This window comes from Benincasa hispida, chromosome 3, assembly GCF_009727055.1.
Source record: "Benincasa hispida cultivar B227 chromosome 3, ASM972705v1, whole genome shotgun sequence".
NCBI lineage: Eukaryota > Viridiplantae > Streptophyta > Magnoliopsida > Cucurbitales > Cucurbitaceae > Benincasa > Benincasa hispida.
Genome location: NC_052351.1, coordinates 29,419,738 through 29,443,091, shown reverse-complemented (window position 1 = coordinate 29,443,091; position 23,354 = coordinate 29,419,738). Strand labels below are relative to the sequence as shown.

Below are 23,354 nucleotides of genomic sequence, written 5' to 3'. Positions count from 1 at the left end.
GAAAGTTATGTAGTGAAAAGTAACTCCCTCAAGGTATTTATAGGCAACCAACTTCAGATCATCCTTGTCATCCTTCAAGCATCCAACACCAACCACCTCCTCCTTGAAAAAAACTTGAGTGTCTTTCTCCAGTTGAGCCACTACCTTCTTCATTGCCACCATCTACTTGCATATAGGTAAGTTGTGTCCTCTATTGCATATGTCCAATGCATACTTCCTTTGATGTGGCTGCCCCATATTAAATCTCGCATCTCTACCCTCCACCTCCTACTTCGGTTTGCCAAAATTTCATTCGGAGAAGCCACAATCCTCCCCAGGCTATCACTCAATGCCCAAATACTCCTTATTGGATGCATGATCCCCTTGTTCATGCGTTCAACTTCCCAAATCCTACTCGGCTCTAGTTTCCTTTTTGTGGCATGATTTCTTCCCTTGGTTTAGTTCCAAACTCCCTACTATGCGTCCAAGATGAAACTAAATGCATGCCTTCCTCAGGTTTGTGTATCCAAACCATCCTTTTGAGGTTTATACTTCCCCAAGTGACTTCCCAAACGCCTAACACCTTAGATCATACGTCCAAGCAAGTTGTCTTCTCATGGTATGCGTTTACCTTGTCTCTCATGGGATTTTTTTATGCAAATTCCTCCTAAATGGTTACCTCAAGCTCGAATCTTGCTCTTCATATGCTTAAAATGGCATTTGCATCGCCTTCTATGCGTCCACTATACTTTCCAGGCGCCCAACCCTCAAACTTTAGTGTTCCACCTACTTATTGTGTCACATGTTGTCCAACACTTAGCCAAATTTACAGCATGGACCTTTTATTCGTTCACTATCTCATTGCTATGCATCCAACCCTAGTTTTCTCACTTAGTTGTGCATAGTTCAACGCATGGTTGTCCAACACAATTATTTCTTCTCCCATGCATTCACCTAGTCCTAGACATCCCGAAATGGTTCTTCTTGCCATAGCATGTGTCCAAGTGAGCCTGTTCTTGTCCAAACATGCGTCTAAGGCTCTTACAATTCCAGTTATACTTCCAACTCTAGAGTGACTTATCCCATACTTAGTGTTCAGTCCAAATTCCTTCCTCTTCCTTAGACTAGGTGTTCTATTTGTCTCCCATACTTAGCCAATTTGTTATTCTTCATTCTCAAGTCAACTCTAGGTTCAAAGCATAGTTTGAACACTTGGCCAAAATTCTGACCTCAACCTACTATGTCTCTAACACTTATAATTTTTTTTTTCCTCTAAGACATAGTTCAGGCACTTAATCAAACTTTTCCTTTCAAAGTTTTTAATTTCAAATTCTCCTTTTAACCTAAAAAATCCTTCAAGAATTCGGGTGTCACATTTATTTTTAGTGCAATCATCTAAGCCGTTGGATTCTTGCAAATTTTAAATAACGCATTGTTGACTTTGTTGACCTATGTCGTTCCAAGTTGCTATTCTTTTTTTTTTTTTTTTTTTTTTTTTTATGATTTGAACAAGTATTATTTTTTTTTAATACTTAAACTAGATTTATATTTTTGAGAATTATGTTACGAGTGCATTTACGTTTCCTAATAAATAAATAAATGTGATTGACCTTTTTATTTATTTTTTTTTAAAAAAAAAATCTTTAGCTTTCATAAAGAAATAAATTTTCGATTATTTTTAATATTTTAGGACTGTTAATTTAAAATCAACTCAAAGTTTTAACCATCAACCATGTCCTTCAAATTATGCGATTATTTTAGCATCAAAGTACAAGATATAGACTTCTTAAAAATAAACCTACAATTTCAATATAGCTTTCTAAGCACTCTTAATTTTTTCTAAATTGAAAATTAAAAATTTCATTTCCCAAAACATAACACGATTGGTTAAAATATAGGCTCTATTTGATGGTTAAAGAAAATTAAGAGAGGGTAAAGAAGTTTGAATCTATTTATTATTAACTTCGAAATAAAAATTAAGAATAAGAATGTTATTCTACTAAAACATGGGGAAAATAATTTTTTTTTTGTTATAGTTTCGAAATGTTATATTTTTTATCTTTGAGTTTTTATCATTCACATAGTCCTTAGATTTCAAATTATTACATTTTTTATCTATTGAATTTTGAATTTAGGTTTCATTTGGTTTCTATATTACAACACTTTATACTTCCTCTCGAGTCTTTATTAATTCTCATTTTTGGTCTTTAGCGTTATTTTCAATTAATTAATTTAAAACAATTGTGATAAAAAAACTTTAAATTAATTTCAATAATGATAACAAAAAAATTGAGTAAAAACTAATTTAATTATACTTAATTTAATTCTTTTAAATTAATTATAGATTTTAGCATCAAATGGAAGTGAATACATAGTGAAAAATCAAATGTGAAAAATGTAACATTAAAGGAAAATTTTCACAGATAGAAAAAATGTCAAACTGTTTATATAAATAGCAAAAAGAATATTGATAGGCACTAATAGACTTCTATTAGCGTCTATCACATAGTATCGATGATAAACTTCTATAAGTTTTTATTATTAATATACTTCTATTGATCTGGAGATTAAATTTTGCTATTTTATGTAATAGTTTTTCTTTTTCTTTTCTTATTTTCGAAAATTTCGATTTTAGAAATCTAGAAATCGAATAAAAATTAAACTCAACATTCCAGATAAAACTATAATATTTTTAAATTTATAGACTAGAAAAAAATTAAAAAACTAAAAACCTTATTTTTGGATAATTTCACCCTGAAATATTCAAAGAAATATTCAAAGAATTTGTCTTTAAATGGTAATGAAGTAAATAAAATGGTGAATAATTACCGAAAAAGGCATGAGTAATCACTATTATATATATAATGGTCTTTCAAGCTAAGAAGGCATCCCTTGTGATGAGGTCTTCACACGAGCCAGGATCCTCTACAGGCAATCCCATGGTAGGATAATACGCCACCAACAAATACGAGTTTGCTGAAGAAAGAGTAAGCCGTCGGATATGCACAGCGTTTAGAATCAAACGGTTGTAATTGGTTGAGTCCTCAAGGTTTAAAATGTCCATATCCACAAACATGTCAAGTCTCAATTTTATAAAAATATAAACAAAATATCCACGTTAATGTATATTTTTACAAAGGAGAAATTATTAAAATAAAGAAATAAATTGTTTATTACTTGTACCATATTTGTATTAGTGATATATTGTTGATTTTTTTCTTTTATGTTTCATAGACTTTTTACGATATAGTAAAAATGTTGATTTGTTTCTTTTGTCAATGTCGAGTTTACATAATGAAAAAATATCGATAAAAACGTCGATTTATGGATGAAAATGAAATACTATGATTGGGAGAAGCAATGACAGATTGACAAGGGATTCAAGAGGGCTCGAGCCCCCCTCAAGTTTATGGTTTTTTAAATAATATATATATAAACTAATATAGTATACAAAACATTAAGTAGCACAGTGGTAAATATATCTTTTACTCCTCTCTAGACTCAAATTTAAAATTCATTTATTATACTTATTTTTATTAAATTATATAAAACTCCCATCAACAAAATTTATTGATCCGTCAAAGTGAAAATGATCGAACTCGCGTGTACCATGTTTTTCCTATATATTGAGGCTTAATTTGAAAGAATCGAAGGAGGATGACTTTTGACCATTTCTTGGGTTAGGCTTCGCTAGATGATAAGTAAGCGTGTAAAAGACTAATTGCTTTTGCGTTAGGAAAATGGTTACTTTTCTTATTATTATATTTTGATTTTTTTTTTAAATATTCCTCTTATGGAAATTACTATTCATTTTCTTAAATTGTTATTTTCACTCTTTATGGTTATTCTAAATGACGTTTAAAAGTCTATCTACGTGGTTAGAAGTTTTGTTTCCATCTCTCGAATTTAAGTAAATTGAAAAGGAAATTTAAGTAAATCGTTTTCTTTCAAGAAAAAAAAAACGTATGCATCTAAAATTAGTTGATCGAACAATTCGAACTTTACAATTAATAAATAAATTACTAGGTTTTTTTTTATTGCTTTTGTAATATTAAATATGTTAAAATAACATTTAAAAAATTAACTGAACATTTTTGTCATTACTTTTATTTATTTGTTATTTTCCCTATTACATCTTTGACTCCTACCCTACCCAGAAAGTTTTCAAGAAAATTTCTACAGAAATATTGATATAATATATGATTTTTTTAAAAAAAAAATTATTAATATTAAAAATTTATGATAAATTATTTAAATTACCAAATAAGCACAACAGGTTTTAATTTCTTTCCCTTAGTATTAGTTTATTAGATTTTTTGAAAAATCGACCCTCTAGATTCTATCTGACTTCAAGATTGGTGGTACAAAAATAAACTGTGTCAATGCTTATTTTGGCTAGTCTATTAGATTCGCATTAGTTTTTTTTTTTTTTTTTAATGTTTCATTGATTTCTATATGATATAATGAAGATGTTGATTCTTGTCAAACTATAGACAAATGTGGATAGATATGTATTGACAGGTGAAAACTGGTGGATGAAAAGTATAATTGTTCTTTTCTAGAAAAAGTTATTTTAATGTTTGTATAGTTCCTACGTTCTAATGGGAATATGGATCTAGCTTATTGAATGACCCATTAAGAATTGTTCAATGGGTAAAATTCAGTAATTCAAAGTTTTTTAAAGTATGGTTTAAGCCTGCTTTCACATTTGTATATGCATATACTTAGATATATGACTTTTAACAGATGTTGGTCATAGATGTCAATGAAGAAAAAACCAATAATAGATAGAGAGAAATCCAATTAAACTAAACAAAAGTTTCCTTTACAAATTTCTCATTTGATTTGAGTCATGTGAGACTGGACTGTCACCTTAGAAGAATTTCATCGAGTCCTAATGCTAATAATTTAACTTTGGAAAGTTTCTTCACTTTCACACTCATCAAAATGTCATGAAAATTCTCTTTTTTCACCAAACCTATGACAAAAGAAACATAAAACTTTCATCTTGACCGATATTAAGACGGTTAGATCAATATTGAGGAAAACGCAAAGAACAGTTGAGGACCCAAACTTTTCTGGTGACAAACAATGGAATTTGAAAGTTGAAATTCAAATGGAAAGTCAATAACAGAGTGGTATTCAATTCAACACTGAAAAGAGGGAAACAAAGATTTATGAAGGAAACAGGGCAAAAATGAGAGTTTGAGACAAATTTTACATATCCCCCCAGAGTTTTGAGAAGGGAATAAATTATATAAGTTGATGTTTTCCATGGGACAAAAATAAGGAACAGTTTAGTAAAGGCTAATTAAGCACCCAGAGACCAGAGTAATTTTAATAAAAGAATCAAAGAAATCTATAGAACAAATAACGATTACTCACCTCTCCAACCAACCCAACCCCTCTATCTACATCATACTGCATTAACTTTCTTCTCACAAAAATTAGTCAAATTTCCTGCAAAAACCATAATCGTCCGGTCTTGTCCCGACCAACCTGTTTCCTAATCGCAATTCAACCCACAAACTTCTAAAACAGGACCATCTTTGGATACAAATGGGTTGATTCTTACCCAGAGTAATGTTAAGATTGAGGCTAAAAGAATTGACCAAACAACAATGATCGTCGGTAACCGATCTTGTTTCCCTAACAATCCCTTCAAGAAAGGGTAGAGGTGGATAATCACCCAGAGAGCAAAAAATAGCCTTCCGAAAAGAGGACCCCAGGAATCATACCCATTATTGATCGCATCCGAGATCCCGACGATCACACCAACGATGTTTATGATCAACAAGGTAGTGGGAGGTATTAACAATGATGTCCACTTGAAGATATAGAGCTCTGAAAATTCACCATCATCAGCTGCTTTCGATGTGACTGTGAAGTTGGTACTAACACCAGCTAAAACCTTAAGTAAACCTTGGAAGAGAGCAAAAAGATGTGACGAAACGCCTCCAATAACCCAGAACTGTTCGTTTCTCCACCAGTCGTCAATCCCGACACCACCCCACTGCATCTCAAGGATACCGGTTGCAGCAATCGAAATGAAGAGTGCCATGAAAATAAGACTAGCATAGTTGCTTATCTGCAAATATTCACAAATATGTTGGTGATTAGAACCCCTTCTAAGATCTAAGATCACAAATTGAAGAAAACAAATTCTTGATAATGCTAGTTAATGAAATGAGTAACCAAAACAGAAGTCATTCCAAGGATCCTTTCATTCAACACATTGTAGCAAATAGACGAAATAATTTACAGTTAATCATACAGTTTCATTTCGTTATGTACAGTAATTTTTAGTTAAAAAAGTATATTCAAACAAACCGAAATAAAGGAGAAGAGATCACCTCAGGAACAATGAATTTCCCAGTGAGAAGACAGATGGCTGGCAGACTACAGTAAACAAGCAATGGAATCGAGGTCCACGGATAGACCACTGAGTTTATGTACGAAAATCGCTCCAAACATTTCAGCCCACCTCCATAGCCATACCAGATAGGACAGTGTCTGCTCAAGAATATCTCAACAGATCCTAGAGCCCACCGCAGAACTTGGTGTAGACGATCTGAGAGATTGATTGGAGCCGACCCTTTAAATGCGGGTCTCTTGGGAATACAGTACACAGACCGCCAGCCGTGACAGTGCATTTTAAATCCAGTCAAGATATCTTCAGTCACAGAACCATAAATCCAGCCAACCTGAAATCAATCATGTCGAAAGATTTCAGAGACGAGATCTCAAAGAACGCAAAATCAAACTTGTATTGTTTTAGAAAAAGTTAAAAATTTCAGTTATTACTAACCTCTTTCCCCCATTCTGTTTTATCTTCGTAACCACAACTGATGACTTGAATGGCTTCTCTTAGGAGAGATGCAGCACTCACATCATGGGGAACACCTCCATTTTCCAACAGGGTTGAGGCAACAAACACCGGAGATTGCCCGAATTTTTTCGCCAGTTTTATTTCAGACGCATTCAATTTCTCTACACTTAGATCTGCAATAAACATATGGCAAGTCAAGTTGGGTTTCTCCTAATCTCCCTAAATCACAAAAAGATTGTACAACACATCGTTCCAAAATCAAATTGATTTGTTACCTTCGATTCCTTCCTCGATATTCTCGAGTGCATGGATCTGCTTTGATGCTTCTCTGTGCTTCGTCTTCTTTTTTGCATTCTTGGCCTTTCCTTTCTTGCCCCTAGACCCACAACAACACAGACAGCACCATTTTGGCAAACAGTTGCAAGTTTTGCTTGGGGGCTTCTTCTTTGAAGGAGCATCATATCCATAGAGAGCAACCCTCCGGAAAACGCATCCTGTACCAACATATATCGGTCCTTGTAGTCCATCCAATCCTTTCATGTTAATCTGCATTAAATTATTTACATTAGGCTTTCAACCAGGCTTAAGTATAAAAGTTTGAAGTACACTGTCCAACCAATGAAGCCTATACATACATCAAAGAATACAACGTTCCGGTTTGAATATCTATCGTGTCGATCGATCCCATCAAATCTTTGAGGAAACTGCACATAACAAACTTTCTTCCCGGATGTAGGATCCATCATGAAACACATAGCTTCTCTAAGTGCCTTGCTATTGTTAATGTAGTGGTCACAGTCAACATTGAGAAGATAAGGAGCATTTGAGAGAACTGCCGAGACCCGAACCTTTGAAGAAAAAAATGGAAATAAGGGTAAAGTTTAAGGGCAGCAAATATAATCAAATGGGTACACAAAAAAAAAAAGCACAAGAGCACTATCCAAGTGCTGATCAATTAAAAAAATCAGGAGATGAAGATTCTAGCTTAATACATACCAGTGCATTCATGGCACCAGCCTTTTTGTGATGTTCGAACCCTGGCCGCTTTTCACGAGAAACATAAACCAAACGTGGTAGCTCATTTCCTTCAACATCACACACTCCATTTTGGCCAAGGAAGACCTGTTAAGGCACAAATGCAAAGTACCCCTTTAGCTTGTACAAACATTACATGACCAATAAGACATGTATATGTAAATGCAGAAATGGGTTGTTTCACACAATTACAATCAGAGGAAGACGTCATTCTTATGTAGGTTTCAGAGCTTCAAAAACAGCAAGCCATTCTTATTAACAAAATGTTGACAAATTTCAAGACGTGTATTACCTGAATCATGCCAGGGTGGTCTCGAACATTGTTCCCAGGCCATGGCGTACCATCTTGCATTGTCCAGCCATCCTCAGGAACCTTTTGAGCCATGGAGACCAAAGCATTTACCCTAACCTTAAACTCTTCATATTCTCTCTGTTGAAAGCAAAGTAAACGAACAGAAAGTCAGTAATGTTGTTGCAGCAAACCATAAGGATATAAGATCAGCATCCTAACTTCAACCACAGTTGTAAAGGAGGTTATATAATTTGCATCAACTGAAAGAAAAAAAACAGCAATTGTTACAAACCTTCATTGCTCGCCTTTCCCTGACAAATGCTGGGTGGACCTTGTTCTTCAAATAATCAATCTTCTGAGAGAAATAAAATTCTGGGGCACGGGGCTCGATATTGAATTTCTTACAGAAAGGAACCCATTTCCTTGCAAATTCAGATGTCTCGGAGAGTGCTTCAAATGTTAACATGGCTGCACCATCATCAGAGACATAGCATGCAACTTTATCGACTGGATAGTCAACTGCAAGGATGGAAAGTACTGTATTTGCAGTGATCAATGGAGGTTCTTTCATTGGATCGACAGTACTAACAAATATGTCCACACTGGCTAATTCAGAAGGTTTCCCTTCTTTTTCATACCTGAAAAAGTGGAAACCAAATAATCAGGGAAAACTTCCCAAAGTAGAAAGAAAAATCTCCAAACTACCAAAAACGATTTGAATCATCTGATGGGAAAAAAGGAATTGATATGTGACGGAATAAGGCATTAAGAAAATTGTGTCCATCACCTCAGTGACAGCCGATCAAGATAAGTTTCCCTTTCAATTGGATACCATTTTGGGAACTGATCTAGAATCCACGATACAGCAAACCATATTTCACATATCACTGAAGTCAACCACAGGCCATAGGCATCTTTAACTGGATGAAGAATTCTGTAATGGAAAAACAGGCCAAGAATAACAAGACGAAGCAGGATGATTAATCTGTACGGATTTATCCTGCTTGAAGAGATAGGCAATTTCCTCGATAATGGTTGCCTAGCTTCATCCATCCTGTCGAGTGGTACACAAATAGATGGTTAGTTATTACATGGATCAAAGAAGAAAATATGAAATAGAGTTACAGGAAGAGTCAAAGAAGCCATGAAATAAGTTAAATTGCATGCCAATTTGTCCACGGCAATACTAAAATGTTGAGTTCAACAACAAACCGAACTTAGATAGGTGTAACAAAAATGCATGTAAATAAACCCATTACAGTGGCTTACATGGGCAAATCAGGATCATCGATGTCATTTCCATCATCATCAACCCCCGGGTGTTTCACCACTTGAAGTTTATCATTTTGCTTCTTCTTCCAATCTTCCATTCTGTCCTTCCATGCTACACTCCCATAACCATACAATGCAAAATCTTTGTGGGGAACCATTGGTCTACATTGAGCTATGGGATGGCAATCAAGATGTCAACCATAATGTATATTATGAACATGTGTATTAAAAATAAGCATCCCGATGCCTCAATGACTTACAAGGACTTGATCGATCAGGGGAAGGCATTGGATGGACTCTGTTTCCATTACCCATAAAATGGGGTACAAGAGCATGTTGATCAGAAGAAATCTCATAATCCTACCACGTGAAAAGGCAACATGACATGGGTTTGATTATGAATATCAACAATTAGCATAACCAAGAGAACGAGTGTTGAATAACTCCACTTACCTCCTCGCCATATGTTAAGAGAGGAATCTCTGAACCAAGGGGAGAAGGTTCATGCTCTGACTGTCCAGGGATATGAGATGCATTAGGGTGGGAACCGCGGCCAATGTTAAGGTGTGAGGCAAATGTTCCCTCTGCACCATGATGAGGGCCCAAAGCATCAAGGTTTCCATAGTCGAACTCATTGTCCAAATCATCAATATCATCTTCATCCTCATCACCTTCAACCCTAGGACTGCCTGTAATTTCCACCACTGATTAGACATGGCACCTGAAAAAATCACAACAATAGAAGAATGATGCTAAAAATTATACCTTTAATACGCTTGTATCTGGTTTTACACTGTGGACAAGCTTGATTTCCCTCTCTTCTCTCATACTCATAGCAAGGTCTACAAACTGGGAAAGCACATTCATTACAGGCAACAAAGAGCTCTCCCTCAGCAGTCAACTCTACCTCATCTCCACAAATCTGACATGTTTGCCCACTCAATTCTTTCACAGACTTGATCTGGAAACACCAAACAAAGATGGAAAGAGTAGAATAAGGACCCAAACTAGAAATGGCGGCTAAAATGAGTCCAGCACTGATCATCTTAAAAGCAAATTACTTCTGATTCTTAAACAGAATCAACAAAACAAAAGCAGTGCAGTCAAAATTTAGCCGAGAGGCGAGATTTTGTTCTAGCCCTACTCAGGGTAGATCTAAAAGACTATACGACCATGTTAAAAAATGAAAATTTATAACACAAAGCAGAAAGCTCAAAGCTTTCCAGAAAGCATCTGAAAAAAAAAAAAAAAAAAAATGAAGTATCAAAATGCAAGATGAACTAAGAACAGACACTAATTTCTTCAATTCGATCAACTCCTCCCCTGACCAAAACTACGAAAGCAACTCGACATGCACAGAAATCAGGGAAAGACTTGGTATTTTGCCTTCTTTATCTTTAGCTTTCCTATGAGTGGAAAAACAAAGGGGGGAAAAGAAAAGGGATGACAGAAAACAGTATCCTTTCGTCGTCGGTTGAAGCAAAGACCTACAGAAGAAATTCCTTCCAAGAACAAAGAATCGAAGCCCCAAATTGTCAAGAAACCCCAAGGTAAAACGGAAAACAAACACAGATAAGTCGGAAAATTCCTCAAACGAGCCAATGCGTCGCATTAACGAAGCGTCAAGGAGTTTTAATCTTACCCGAGCAGTCTCATCTGCATTTATCAGAACAAACTCGTTTCTATTATGAGACCCAGCAATGAGTCTACCAGCGGTGTCCATTGTTTACAAACGCACTACAAATATTCGGCTCCTGAACTGAAATAAAACCCAGATTGTAGAAAGAGGGGAATCCCAATTAGAAGCCGATCTCGAAGTAAACGAGTCCGCCCCTCACAAATCACCTCAAAAAAATCCCATCTTTGCCGTAAAAAAACTTCAATCTTCAGTACCCCCCATTGGAAAATCGACTAGAAACGCATATCTTCGAGGATTCCCGCACACGGCAAAGTGAGTCCCCTTAGCAAAACTAGCTGGCCCCCGTCTTAATCTAGGCCAGTGCCAAAGGGATAAACAAGAAAAAGGAAGAGAAAGAGAAAGAGAGAGAGAGAGAGAGAGAGAGAGAGAGAGAGAGAAGGAGATTGTTCTTGTGTGGAAATGAGAAGGCGTAGAAGAGAAGGAGATAATAAGAGATGGACAGACAGAGAGAGAGAAAGGGATAAAGGGGTTCGTATGTGTGAGTGACAAGAAAGGTGGGCCCAGAAGTGTGGTGGTGGCGCTGGGCAGTGTCCACCACCGCCGGAGTTGGTGGCGAAAGGGAAGAAAAAAATTTAAAAAAACGAAAAACCCACAACAAAAACAGAGTGTTTCGAAATTAACGAATGGAATCAGAGGAAGAGAAAACGATTGATGGGTTTGGTTCGGGTTGGGTGTTTGTTACTTTATTTGTGGTAGTGGGTTGTGTCCAGTACGAAAGAGGGGATTGAACTTTCCAGATTCCACAGTTGCGTTAAGTGAGTGAAGAAACAGAGAGAGAATCTGAAAGGCAAGAATTTCAGGAAATTCCCAAATGGCAAGTGAAATTGGATTAAGAATTAAGAAGGGAGATTAGTTAGAAAGAGAAAAAGGAAATAGGATCTGCTCACGCGGCGAAGATTATGTCTTTTTGCTTTGATCTCTATCTCTCGCATCTTAGAGCAGTAGTGGTGGTGCTTGCTGGCAAACGCGTTTTTTAACTTTTTTGGGGTTTTGAGTGTAAATGTTGTAAATCTAAAATGTTTAATTTCAATTTGCTTGTTCGTAGTAATTTCTTGATTGGATTAGAAATGGGGGATTAGGGTTAGGGTTAAAAAAAAAGGTGGGAGCGTTACGAAGAAGACGGAGTTGACTATTAAATAGTAGTTTTGACTATACGCTTCTCTTCTTACATTGCAAGGTTCCTTTTAGCTCTTCCTTCCATGTTCCCATCCCCGGTTTTCACTTTTGCTTCTTTGTTAAATTCTTTATGTATATACCATTTTTTCTTTTGTTTCGATCAAATTATTATAACTATTATTATTTAGTACAATAAGTTTTTTTTAAAAAAAATAAATAAATTGACCGATCAATTATCCTTAAACTAAGCTTTTTTGGCTTTGGTTAGAATTATATTAAAAAATAAAAGATAGATTTAATCTTTTCTATTATATAGATAGATAGATATATTCTTTTATTCTTTTAAAAGTTGTATCATTTAAGGGTGTTTAAATGACTCGACAACTCGAACAATTCGAATTCGAATTATTCAACCCAAATTGTAAATGTTGGGTTAAGTTAGTTTTAACTTCAGATTGCGTTGGGTTGAATTTTTTTATTTTTTTCAGGTTGGATTCAGTTCAATTCAGTTTACACTTCTAAAAATTCAGATTGACCAACCCAAATTTTTAATATCATATATATAGGTTTTTATGATGTTCGTAATAGATATCTTGGATTTTGATATTTTACATTTGAGTTTTATGAAATTTCAATTACTAGTATATGTTGTGCCAATTTTAAGTATTTCAAGTTAATAAAAAATGTAATAAAAAAGATAAATAAATAAATAAATAACCCAACAACCCAATCCAATCCGAGTTTTGAGGATTGGATTGGGTTGGATTAAAGACCTTATTCATATCACTCGAGTAGTCAATCCGACCAACTCGGTCCTAAAAATCCTCTCAACTCAATCCAATCCAACTTATGTACACCCCTAGTGCCATTATAGTGTTACTATCTATTCTTATAAATATTTCAAACTAACTTTGGAGTAGAAATTTATTATAGTGTTACCATCTATTCTTATAAATATTTTAAACTAACTTTGGAGTAGAAATTCTTTAAAATGTCAAACATCAATTAGGATGTGAAACAACTTGTTAGTGACCTTGAACAAAAAATTGAATTGTCACATCACAACGACTTAGGTCGATATACGTTATTTCAAGTTGCAATTTTTGTCTATCATTATAAAGAATTTATATTACAAATTCCAATAATAGTTTTTTAAAAATGTCTCTAAAATGTTTATGGTAATATTGCAACTTTTGTTAAAAAATAGTTAAAGGATTTTGTAATAAATGACAAAGTTTAAGGGTATTTGTTATAATTAACATTGATATTTTCTTATAAAAAAATAAAGATAATATTTGTTGAAAACTATCAAAATGACATCTCTTAACAAATAACTTGGGCATAATTCAGCCAAGCAAGGCATATGTCTTCAATTGATGGTTTAAAGTGTTATCTGAGTACATAAAGATGGACATTTATCCCTTCACTCAGGTATGTTAGTGATTAAGATATTAAATACAAAGTTGGAGAGTAATTTTGAAATTGGTAAAACTATTGTTGTCATGTTTATTGTCTTATACATTTTTAATAATTCGAAAACAAATTTGATTCAAATTCACTTGCTCGACATTTATTGTATAGGACAAGATATAAATAAGTATCATGAATCAATGGATTTTCAATGGATTTTACTCACGTTGGTTTAGATATATATGGGGTTTTGATTTATGAAATTTATCGCTTTTCTTTTTACTTTTAACAATTATTTTTCAAAGTTATATGTTTGTGTAATGTATATATTCAAAAGCTCAAATTGTATTTTTAAACTTTTATTGGGTAAATTTCAAAAACTATTTCTAAAACATGGTAGTAAATGTAAGTGTACTACAAAACTACCAATTATAAAACACAAGCTCTCAAATTTATACAATTGTTAAAACAAGACCCTCAAACTTACATTATTATAGAAATTGTAACAATTGTATATAAGTTCGAGTGTTTAATTTTTATCATTTGGGGATGTAATTTTACAACTATTGTAAGTTTGAGAGTTAAATTTTAACAATATATAAATTTGAGAGCTCAAATTTTATAATTAATAGTTTGAGGGTATAATTATAATTGCTACTATATTATATCAGTGGTTTTCATAATTTGTCATTTGTTGTTATTATTTTATCGATTTTCATGTCTAGTTCTTATCCATGCAATGATTGGAATATATAAATCACATTTTTAACGATGTGAATATAAAGAATTTTACATAATAAATTAAATATAACTTTTAAATTTGGAGGAAAAAAACATAAACAAACCAATTTAAATGTACCATGACAGTTTCAACATCAATAATACTTTCTTATAAGTTCAAAGTTAAGATGTATGATATAGAAGTTTCTAATCTAGAATTTAGAATTATAGAAAAACGAGTCAAAATGAGTTTATTTCAATTGACATCGGTATGTATTGGGAATCAAGAGGTTCGTTTTTCAAATCTTTCCATTCGGTTTATTTCAAAGAAAAAAGAGAGAGAAAATTAAAAAATAATAATAATAATAAAGAGAGAGAGAGAATTACAATTTATTTTTCCATAACAAATTTATGTGAAGCAAATATTTAATTAAAAGAGAACAGCCATATGTTTAATGATTCAAGACACTTTGTTATTGAGCAAATTGAAGTTTTGAGTGCACATAAGTTTGGTCTCCAAAGAAATAACTTCTTCCACTTAAGTTCTATTACCTTTCTTAATCATCCATTATTATCCCCATCAATAATTCCTTTGACCCAAAACATTTAAATATTGCACCTCAAAATTCTCTATACCATAAGATTTCCTTTTAGTTTAGAAATTCAAATATTATTTTTATTAGAAATATTATGATAATAAATGCCCGTTAGATGCTCATGCTTAATGTTCATTGACCATGTGTCATGCTCGCATTTTCAAAATGTTGTTCATATGTCTCAACGTTACACATTATTAATTTGTAATCCACCTCCTACTTGTCAAATTGCCTGTAAATAGTGGCATTTAGTGGGTACTCGAAAACATATATTGAGCAAAATTCCACGAAAATTTGAGAAAGTGGAGAAATTCATCCTTTTTATTTACTTTTGTTATTTATTTACTTCACATATTTATATAATATGTTTAATTTATTTATTTTAATATTATATTATATTATATATTTTTTAATATTATATTATATTATATTTATTTTAATATTATATTACATTATATTTATTTTAATATCATATTTTATTGGTATCCGTATTCCCGTTATGCTCCTCAAGTTCACAAGCTCCTATTGTTTTCCTCGCTAAAGGTATGTCCTAAAGGTGTGTTGGTTTTCTTTCTTCATTATAATTAATAGATTAAATATTGTTTTACATATTTGATATATATTAAATTTCTAATATAAATATAATATTTTGTAATGGTGTTACTATGAAAATATTATAAAATTATAATTTGTAGCATTTGATATTAATGGTAATAATTATTTGTCATTAGTGCTTGATGACAAAATACATCTAGATGCCATAAAAATATGATCATCATAAAACAATCTTTCTTCTTAAAACTCGTCGTAAATGGATGCACTTGAGGCTCCAAAATTTTAAATTAATATGTTAGAAAAGTCATTTTTCTACATTTCGAATATACTCCTATGGTAGCAATATCGATAGAAACGTTTTAAACAGTATTATGAATTTCATGTTTACTTGTGGCCAAGCAAAATAACGAGTTATTGATGGAAAATCATAAATCTCGACCAATTGGAACAACACCATTCCCTGAAGCGAATGCTGTGAATAGTAATAATCGTGGTCGAGGTCGTGACTGTGGCAGATGAATAAATAAATATTATTTTTATGGTAGTCGTTCTAATTATTCAAATTTCAAAAGAACCACACAAAATGATGATCACAAAGAAAAACCCCACAAGATAAGAGTTCAAAAAGTGTTGAAAATAAAGATTTCCGATGTGGAATGATTAGGCAGCGGTCAATACCTATCATACGTCAAAACACTTAGTTGATCTCTAACAAACCTCCCTGAAAGAAAAATGGAAAAATGTGGAAGCAAATTTTACATATTTGAATGTAGCACGTTTTTTCAAAACTCTTGAAGAGAAAATTGACACAATTGATGACATGACAAACATTTTTGTTGCGAAAACGACAATTAAAGAACACAAAAAGGAACGTAGAAATAGAGAAGATCGACACACAGATACGCGTGGTTCACTAACAGTGTGTTAGCTACATCCACGGGCAGAGGGAGAACAATATTATTTGAGATAATGTTTTCAAAATTACATCAAAACGGCGCCTCTAGGGTTAGAGTGTTTATATAGTGCACTACTCTAAACCCTATGGTCAAAATCGTAAATACTACAAATAAATAAATATGTTGAATACTAGGTTGTTCGAAGTGCCCACAAACAGATTCAAGACAGATTTTGAGAATGTTTAGTATTAATGTTGTCTTTTTTCTTTTTTTTCTTTTCTTTTCTTTTATTTCATTTTCATGTTTTTTTTTCTTGGATTAATATTAAATTTTGTATATTCTAAGTGTTGTTTTTCTTTTTGTAATTATTTTCTTTTAATGAAGAAATCTGTATCAGTTTCATATGTTGGGTGACTAAAAAAAGAGTAAAGAATATCTATGTCTGGCAAACCGTGCAACTACATATACAATATTTACAAGTAGAAAGTATTTTTTTCAAATTGAAAATGCTAGAAGCAAAAGTTAATACTTAGTTTTAAAGATATATGTTGCAATAGTTATCATATCGAGACTGGTAGAAAGAATAATATTGAGTATCTTTCTATCATATCTATTGTCTCGTATGAAAAACGTATTTTGGAAGAGTTGTCTGCTTTATCTTCTGGATTATATTATATTCATATACGAGTAATTGAAACATATGCAATAATGAACTTGAAGTCCATGAATCCCAGAAGGATTCGTCATGTGGATGTAGTCACAACATATTTATATAGATCTCTCGATGATGACATTTATATGAGAATCCCATAATGATTTAAGGTACCGGAAATATATAAATCAAATTCCCAGGAATTGTATTTAATAAAGTTACAAATATCGCTATACGGATTGAAACAATTAGGACAAATGTGGTACAATCGCTTGAGTGGATGTTTGTTGAAATAGGGATATCAAAACAATCCAATATATCCATGTGTTTTTATTAAGAAATCATAACCTGAGATTTACCATATGTTGATGATTTGAGCAGAAACTCCTAAAAATAGTTCAAAAGACAATAGAATTTATGAAAAAAGAAATTGAGATGATAAATTTTGCCTTGGCTTGTAAATAAAGCATGGAGCAAATGAAATTGCATCAATTTATACGTAAAAGATCTTTTGTGGATTATATACATCGTTGAATACTCATATGGTGGTTCATTGACTCGATGTGAAAATAATATATCATCTGATCTCAAAAAGATGATGAAGAATAATAAGACCCGAAGAACCATGAATTTTAAAAAATTACATAAAAGATCTTTTGTGGATTATGTATATTATTGAATACTCAAATAGTGGTTCATTCACTCGATGTGAAAATGATATATCATCTGATCTACAAAAGATGATGAAGAATAATAGGACTTGAAGAACCATAAATTTTTTTAAAAAATAGGTACACTTATATAAATTTTACTAGTTTATACACTGCATTTTGTAGTATTTTTGTTACATATTTATGATCTTCCTCCAAAATGAAGATATTTGACTAGAATTAAATATATTGTACATTTTACTTGAGAATTAGTATATATTGATTTATTTTATTCTAATAAATCTAATTATGATCTATATCGGTTGTGAAGATGCAAGTTAATCATCTAACCCATACAAGCTAGATCTTAAACATGTTACTCAGTACATGAAGAATAATTTTTATATCATGACGATGAGTGAAACTCTTGCAATTCACGAGGATAGTCGATAATGTGTATGGCTAAGATCAATAATTCAAAACATTTGTGGAACATGTGGTTTGTCTTATAATAAAAATCTTTCGACGATATTATACGAAAACAACACAGCATGCATATCCCAAATCAAATGAGTATATATTAAATGAGGTAAAACAAAACATATTTCACTAAAATTTTTATACACTCATGATCTTGAAAAAAATGGTGACGTCACTGTACAATAAATGTGTTCGAATGGTAACCTATCAAACTTATCTACAAAATCATTACAATCACAACCTTTGAGAAATTGGTGCATGATATTGGAATGCGACGACTCGGAGATCTCAAGTGATGTTTTCAAGAAGGGGAGTAAATATATCTTTTTTTTTTTTAAAAAAAAAAAAGTATTAGATTATATGAAGTATATACTATTTTTCCTTTACTAATATTTTTTCCCAATGAGTTTTTTCCTGGTAAGGTTCTAATGAGGCGTATTTCACATATATAATGAGCATCTAAGGGGGAGTATTGTAAATATTGTGATAATAGATACCTATTGCTCATGCTTAGTGTCCATTGACCATGTGTCATGTCTTCATTTTCCAAAATGTTGTCCACGTGTCTAAACATTATACATTATCAGTGTCCGTGTAATCAACTACCTATAAATAGTGACATTTGGTGGGTTTTGAAATACATACACATTGGTTAAATTCCATAAAAATTGGAGAAATAGAGAATTTAGAGAAAGTTTTTATTTTTTATTTTCTAATTTGGTTTTGAAATACATGCACATTGGTTAAATTCTATTAAAATTGGAGAAATAGAGAATTTAGAGAAAGTTTTTATTTTTTATTTTCTATTTTATTTTATGTTAGTTATTTATATATTATGTTTAATTTATTTTATTATTATATTATATTTATTTTAATATTATATTTTATTGATATTCATGTTCCATTTATCCACAAGTTCACACCACTTTTTACTCTATATTTGTATGTTTTTTAGATGATTTTGTCACTTTTTTAAATTTTAAAAGTTTAATATTTTATTTTTAAAAAACAGTGTTAAGATTTGTTATTTGGCTTGACATGTATCGATAAGAATTTAATTAATATATAAATTATTAAATTTTGGCATACATAACAAATTAACAATAGAGAGAATATGTTATCAAATACAATGTAAAAGTACATAATTATAATGACGATAATCAAATCAGCTTAAATCTGTGCGAAAATTTTAAAATGAAAAATATAATGCAGAAATAATTGTTTTTAACATTTTTTTTAAATTGGGAAGTTGATGTGTCAATGTTTTGCATTCAAGATTTCAAGAGAGAGAGGGGATATTTTGCATTAAAAATACAGATGAAACTATATATTAAAAAAAAAAAACTTTAAAACAAATTATAATAAATGGCAAAATCATATATGTTGTCGTATTTGCACATGCGTCACGCAACAAAAATAAGTGACATTTTTAAATTTTGTGCACGTATATTTAGACATTTATATATTTTTATTTTTATTTTACCTAATTGATAGATATGAATTAACAATAGACACTATTGATATATATGTTAGGCGATTTTATGTTCTTCACATGTTTTAGCAGTGTTTGATAATCCTTTCATTTTTTAATTTTTAAAAATTAAACCTATTTCTTTTTAAATTTTTTATACAATAATTTACATTTTTTTAAAATACAATAATTGAATTTTTAGTCAAATTTAAAAAACAAATACAAGTTTTTAGAAGTTTTTTTTTTTTAGTTTTTTAAAATTGACTTGATTTTCCAAACCATTGGTAAAAGGTTGATGACAAATGAATAAATTTGGAAGAACCATCATTGATTAGCCTAGTGGTAATGAAAACATAAAAAAAGGCCAAAGGCTAAGGAGTCATGGGTTTAATTCATGGTGGTCACATATTTAGGATTTAATATCCTATCTCATGAATATAAAAAAATAAATAAATAAATAAATTTGGAGAAATAATTACTAAAAGGGGCCTTCATTTTTTATTTGTTTTTAAAAATTAACTCTATAGACATTATTTCTACTTCCAAATTTCTTATTTTGTTATCTATTTTTTAACACTGGTTTAAAAACAAAGCCAAATTTTTTAAAACTAAAAAAAGTAGCTTTTAAAAACTCATGTTTTGTTTTTTGAATTTGGCTAAGAATTCAACCATTATATTTTAAAAAAAAAAAGATGTAAACCATGTTAAGAGATGGATGAAAAATAGACTTAATTTTAAAAAATTAAAAACAAAAAACGAAATAATAAGTAAATGAAACCATATTTCTTCGAGTTTAAACTTGTATTATAATTATAAATATAATTTATATTGCATAATTTCTACTATCATTTTCGGTTAATTTTTATTTTCAATTATCTAGTTCAGCTCTTTTTTCCTTTTTTCCCCTTTTAAAATTTAACCATATATGAGAATAAACAAAAAAAATCGGATGTAATGCATCAATCGGTTAGGTTAGCTTATATGAATTACTTTTGGAATTAGATTCAGTATTCTCATTAATATTTTGTATTTTATTTATTACATTTTATGTGGACTATTAATTGCTTTTGTGAATGGTTTATTGACTTAATTTTAATTTCTTATTTAAATAAATAAAGTTAAAAGGTTTTGATTACATTATAAAGTTACAACTGAACATATGAGTAAGTTCAAATTAATGTGACATAAAATTCATTAGTCCTATTTGACCACCTAATTAACACCAATGTGTTATTCTTGAAATTTATTGATCGCATATATAAAAATAAATTTTCAATCTCATAAAAAGATATACATATTTTAAATATATAATTATGTTGATATTACTTACTCATTGAAAATTATTATGCAGATTTAAATTATATATATAATAATTTGTAAAAAAAATATGTCTTTAATTTTATATATATTTGTAAAGTTTCATTTTTACAATTAAAGTTTTAAATTTGTTAGTCTTTTAACATAGAAGACATATATAATATAATTTACAAATATATATAAAATTGTTAAAATCATCGTTACCTTATGTTTAATTTCAAAAGAAGTTATTAAAATTATTTGCATGAATAATTTTACATCGATTAATGGGAATGGTGTTGTAAATGATGTCACGTATATCTTTTAATTTTTACACATTAGTTGTCGTATCAATTTATATCTTATTTTAACGAAGAGAAAGAAAAGGTCGACACTATTTTTTTTTTTAACAAAATTTTAAAATTTGTAGATAAAAACGAGACAATTCTTATTTTAGAAACACAATTGAACCAAATATATAAAAACAAAACAAAAACAAGAGAATGATATTTTGAGTAATTTAGCCAAGTAGTTATAAAGTTGGAATCAAGTAAGGATATTCATGGTTTGTGTTGGTCAAATTGAGACACTTTTAAAATCAAATTAATTGTTGGATTGTAATTTTTTTAAAAAAAAACTAAAAAAACCCCTTAATAAGTAATGAACCAAACCCATAGATGGGTTGGTACTAATTGTTTGGATCATATATTCAATTTTATTTTTAAAATAAAATGTCAATCTATATACTATCATTTTATTTGTCTTTAAACATTCAACTAAAATTTGCACCTCGACACTATTTTTATTTTGAAAACTTACTAAAACATGAACGTGTATTTTTTGCAGAGTTCTTAGAGATTAAATAATAAAAAAAGAACTATGAAATCAAATAAACTATAATAAATATACGTATCCATTCAACATAAACTAATTTTAGACGTCTATAAACCAACTTAACTAACTTACAAAATTTCATCTATTTAAATTCTGCTTAATCCAAATATATTAATAACCAAATTCAAATCTTAAGAGTTCCATTTTGTTGTTCTCTTTTTGTTTATTTTATTTGATAATATGTGAGTGGGGAAATCGAACCTCTAATTTAAAGGTTGATCAATTGAATTATGGTCATGTTTACTGATCTGTAATGAAAACTAATATTATTGTAATCGGGTTCCATTGATAAATTAATCATAATGGCCCACAATCATAAATGTAGTTGAATTGCTTTCGATCACATTTACTTAAAATTACGAATCTATCATATCTATCGTTAATCAAACAGTAATAATGACAAGAACAGTAACAATAAATGTGACAAATACATAATGTTGTAAGAGTAACAAAGTGATAACTGCAACGGTAATGATAATGATATCAGCGTAATTTATAAACGCAATTGGATTGAACACACTTCACTTATTAATCACTTTGCATTTTTTTATTACATATTTGAAAAGTAAATTTTAGATGTCAATACGAGTAAGAACACAGGTAAACAATACTAAACGTAATCAAATGAAGTCAACTTTTTAAATTACTATTGAATTATTACGTTTTACCCGTAGTAAACTTGGCCTACGTTCATTTGGACAAATTATAAGAATTGGGTTGATGGAATTACCCTCCTATATTTTTTACATACCTAAAACCGAGGTTAAAACATCGAGTAACTTTGTCTCATTATTTTATATAATAAAAAAAAAATTACCCGTAAGAGAGAATCGTAGCGCGGAAATTTACGTACCCGTAGAAACGTTTTTTTTTTTTCTTTTTAATATATAAATAAAATGAAATGAAAAAAAAAAAGAAAAAAGAGAGTAAATAAATAGAATTGACCGAAAGACGAGGGAAAGTCACGGAGTCGACCCAATATGACAGAGATGGATGTCAGATTACGATATCACGTGGGCCCACCACCTTTTATTATTATTATTTATTAAAAAAAAAAGAAAAAGAAAACAAAACTGTTCCAGTTTGGTTTAGAAACAAGAGAAACCGGTTGTGGAATTTAATAAATTATATTTTTTCCCCCAAGCAATTTTATTTTATTTTAAACTTTTTTCACAAATAAAATTAATGCAAACGATTTATTATTATTGAAATGCTAAAATGCCACGTGGTAGCAGCCACTGTCGGTGGATCAAACGAACGAAACGTACCTTAATTAGAAAGAACGTAGCTTGTTTTGTTATTTATTTATTTATTATTATTATACTTTAAAACAATTTATATTGAAAAGTTTTCCTTTTTATGTATAAGTTATGGGCTCCTATTGTAACCTGAATCATTACTGTATCAATATTACTTTTTTTAATTCTCATTTTGACCCTTCCCTTTTTCTAAAATTGTGCTTTTACCCTTCCCAATGTTTTTGAGGTGTTTAATATATTTATATTATGTTGT

General features: G+C 30.8%; 1 protein-coding gene across 1 annotated transcript; it reads right to left on the bottom strand.

Moving 5' to 3' along the window:
- Positions 1-5,096: 5,096 nt before the first annotated feature.
- Positions 5,097-12,044, bottom strand: LOC120072990 (cellulose synthase A catalytic subunit 2 [UDP-forming]-like). The gene is made up of 14 exons (XM_039025542.1): positions 11,050-12,044; positions 10,173-10,368; positions 9,861-10,096; positions 9,668-9,767; positions 9,405-9,579; positions 8,923-9,189; positions 8,428-8,773; positions 8,136-8,273; positions 7,805-7,930; positions 7,444-7,656; positions 7,084-7,354; positions 6,788-6,981; positions 6,333-6,683; positions 5,097-6,067 (listed from the first exon to the last, which is right to left on the bottom strand). Exons 1-14 carry the CDS (start codon positions 11,128-11,130, stop codon positions 5,486-5,488), a joined length of 3,276 nt encoding a protein of 1,091 aa, XP_038881470.1. The 5' UTR covers positions 11,131-12,044; the 3' UTR covers positions 5,097-5,485.
- Between the last annotated feature and the right edge of the window lie 11,310 nt (positions 12,045-23,354).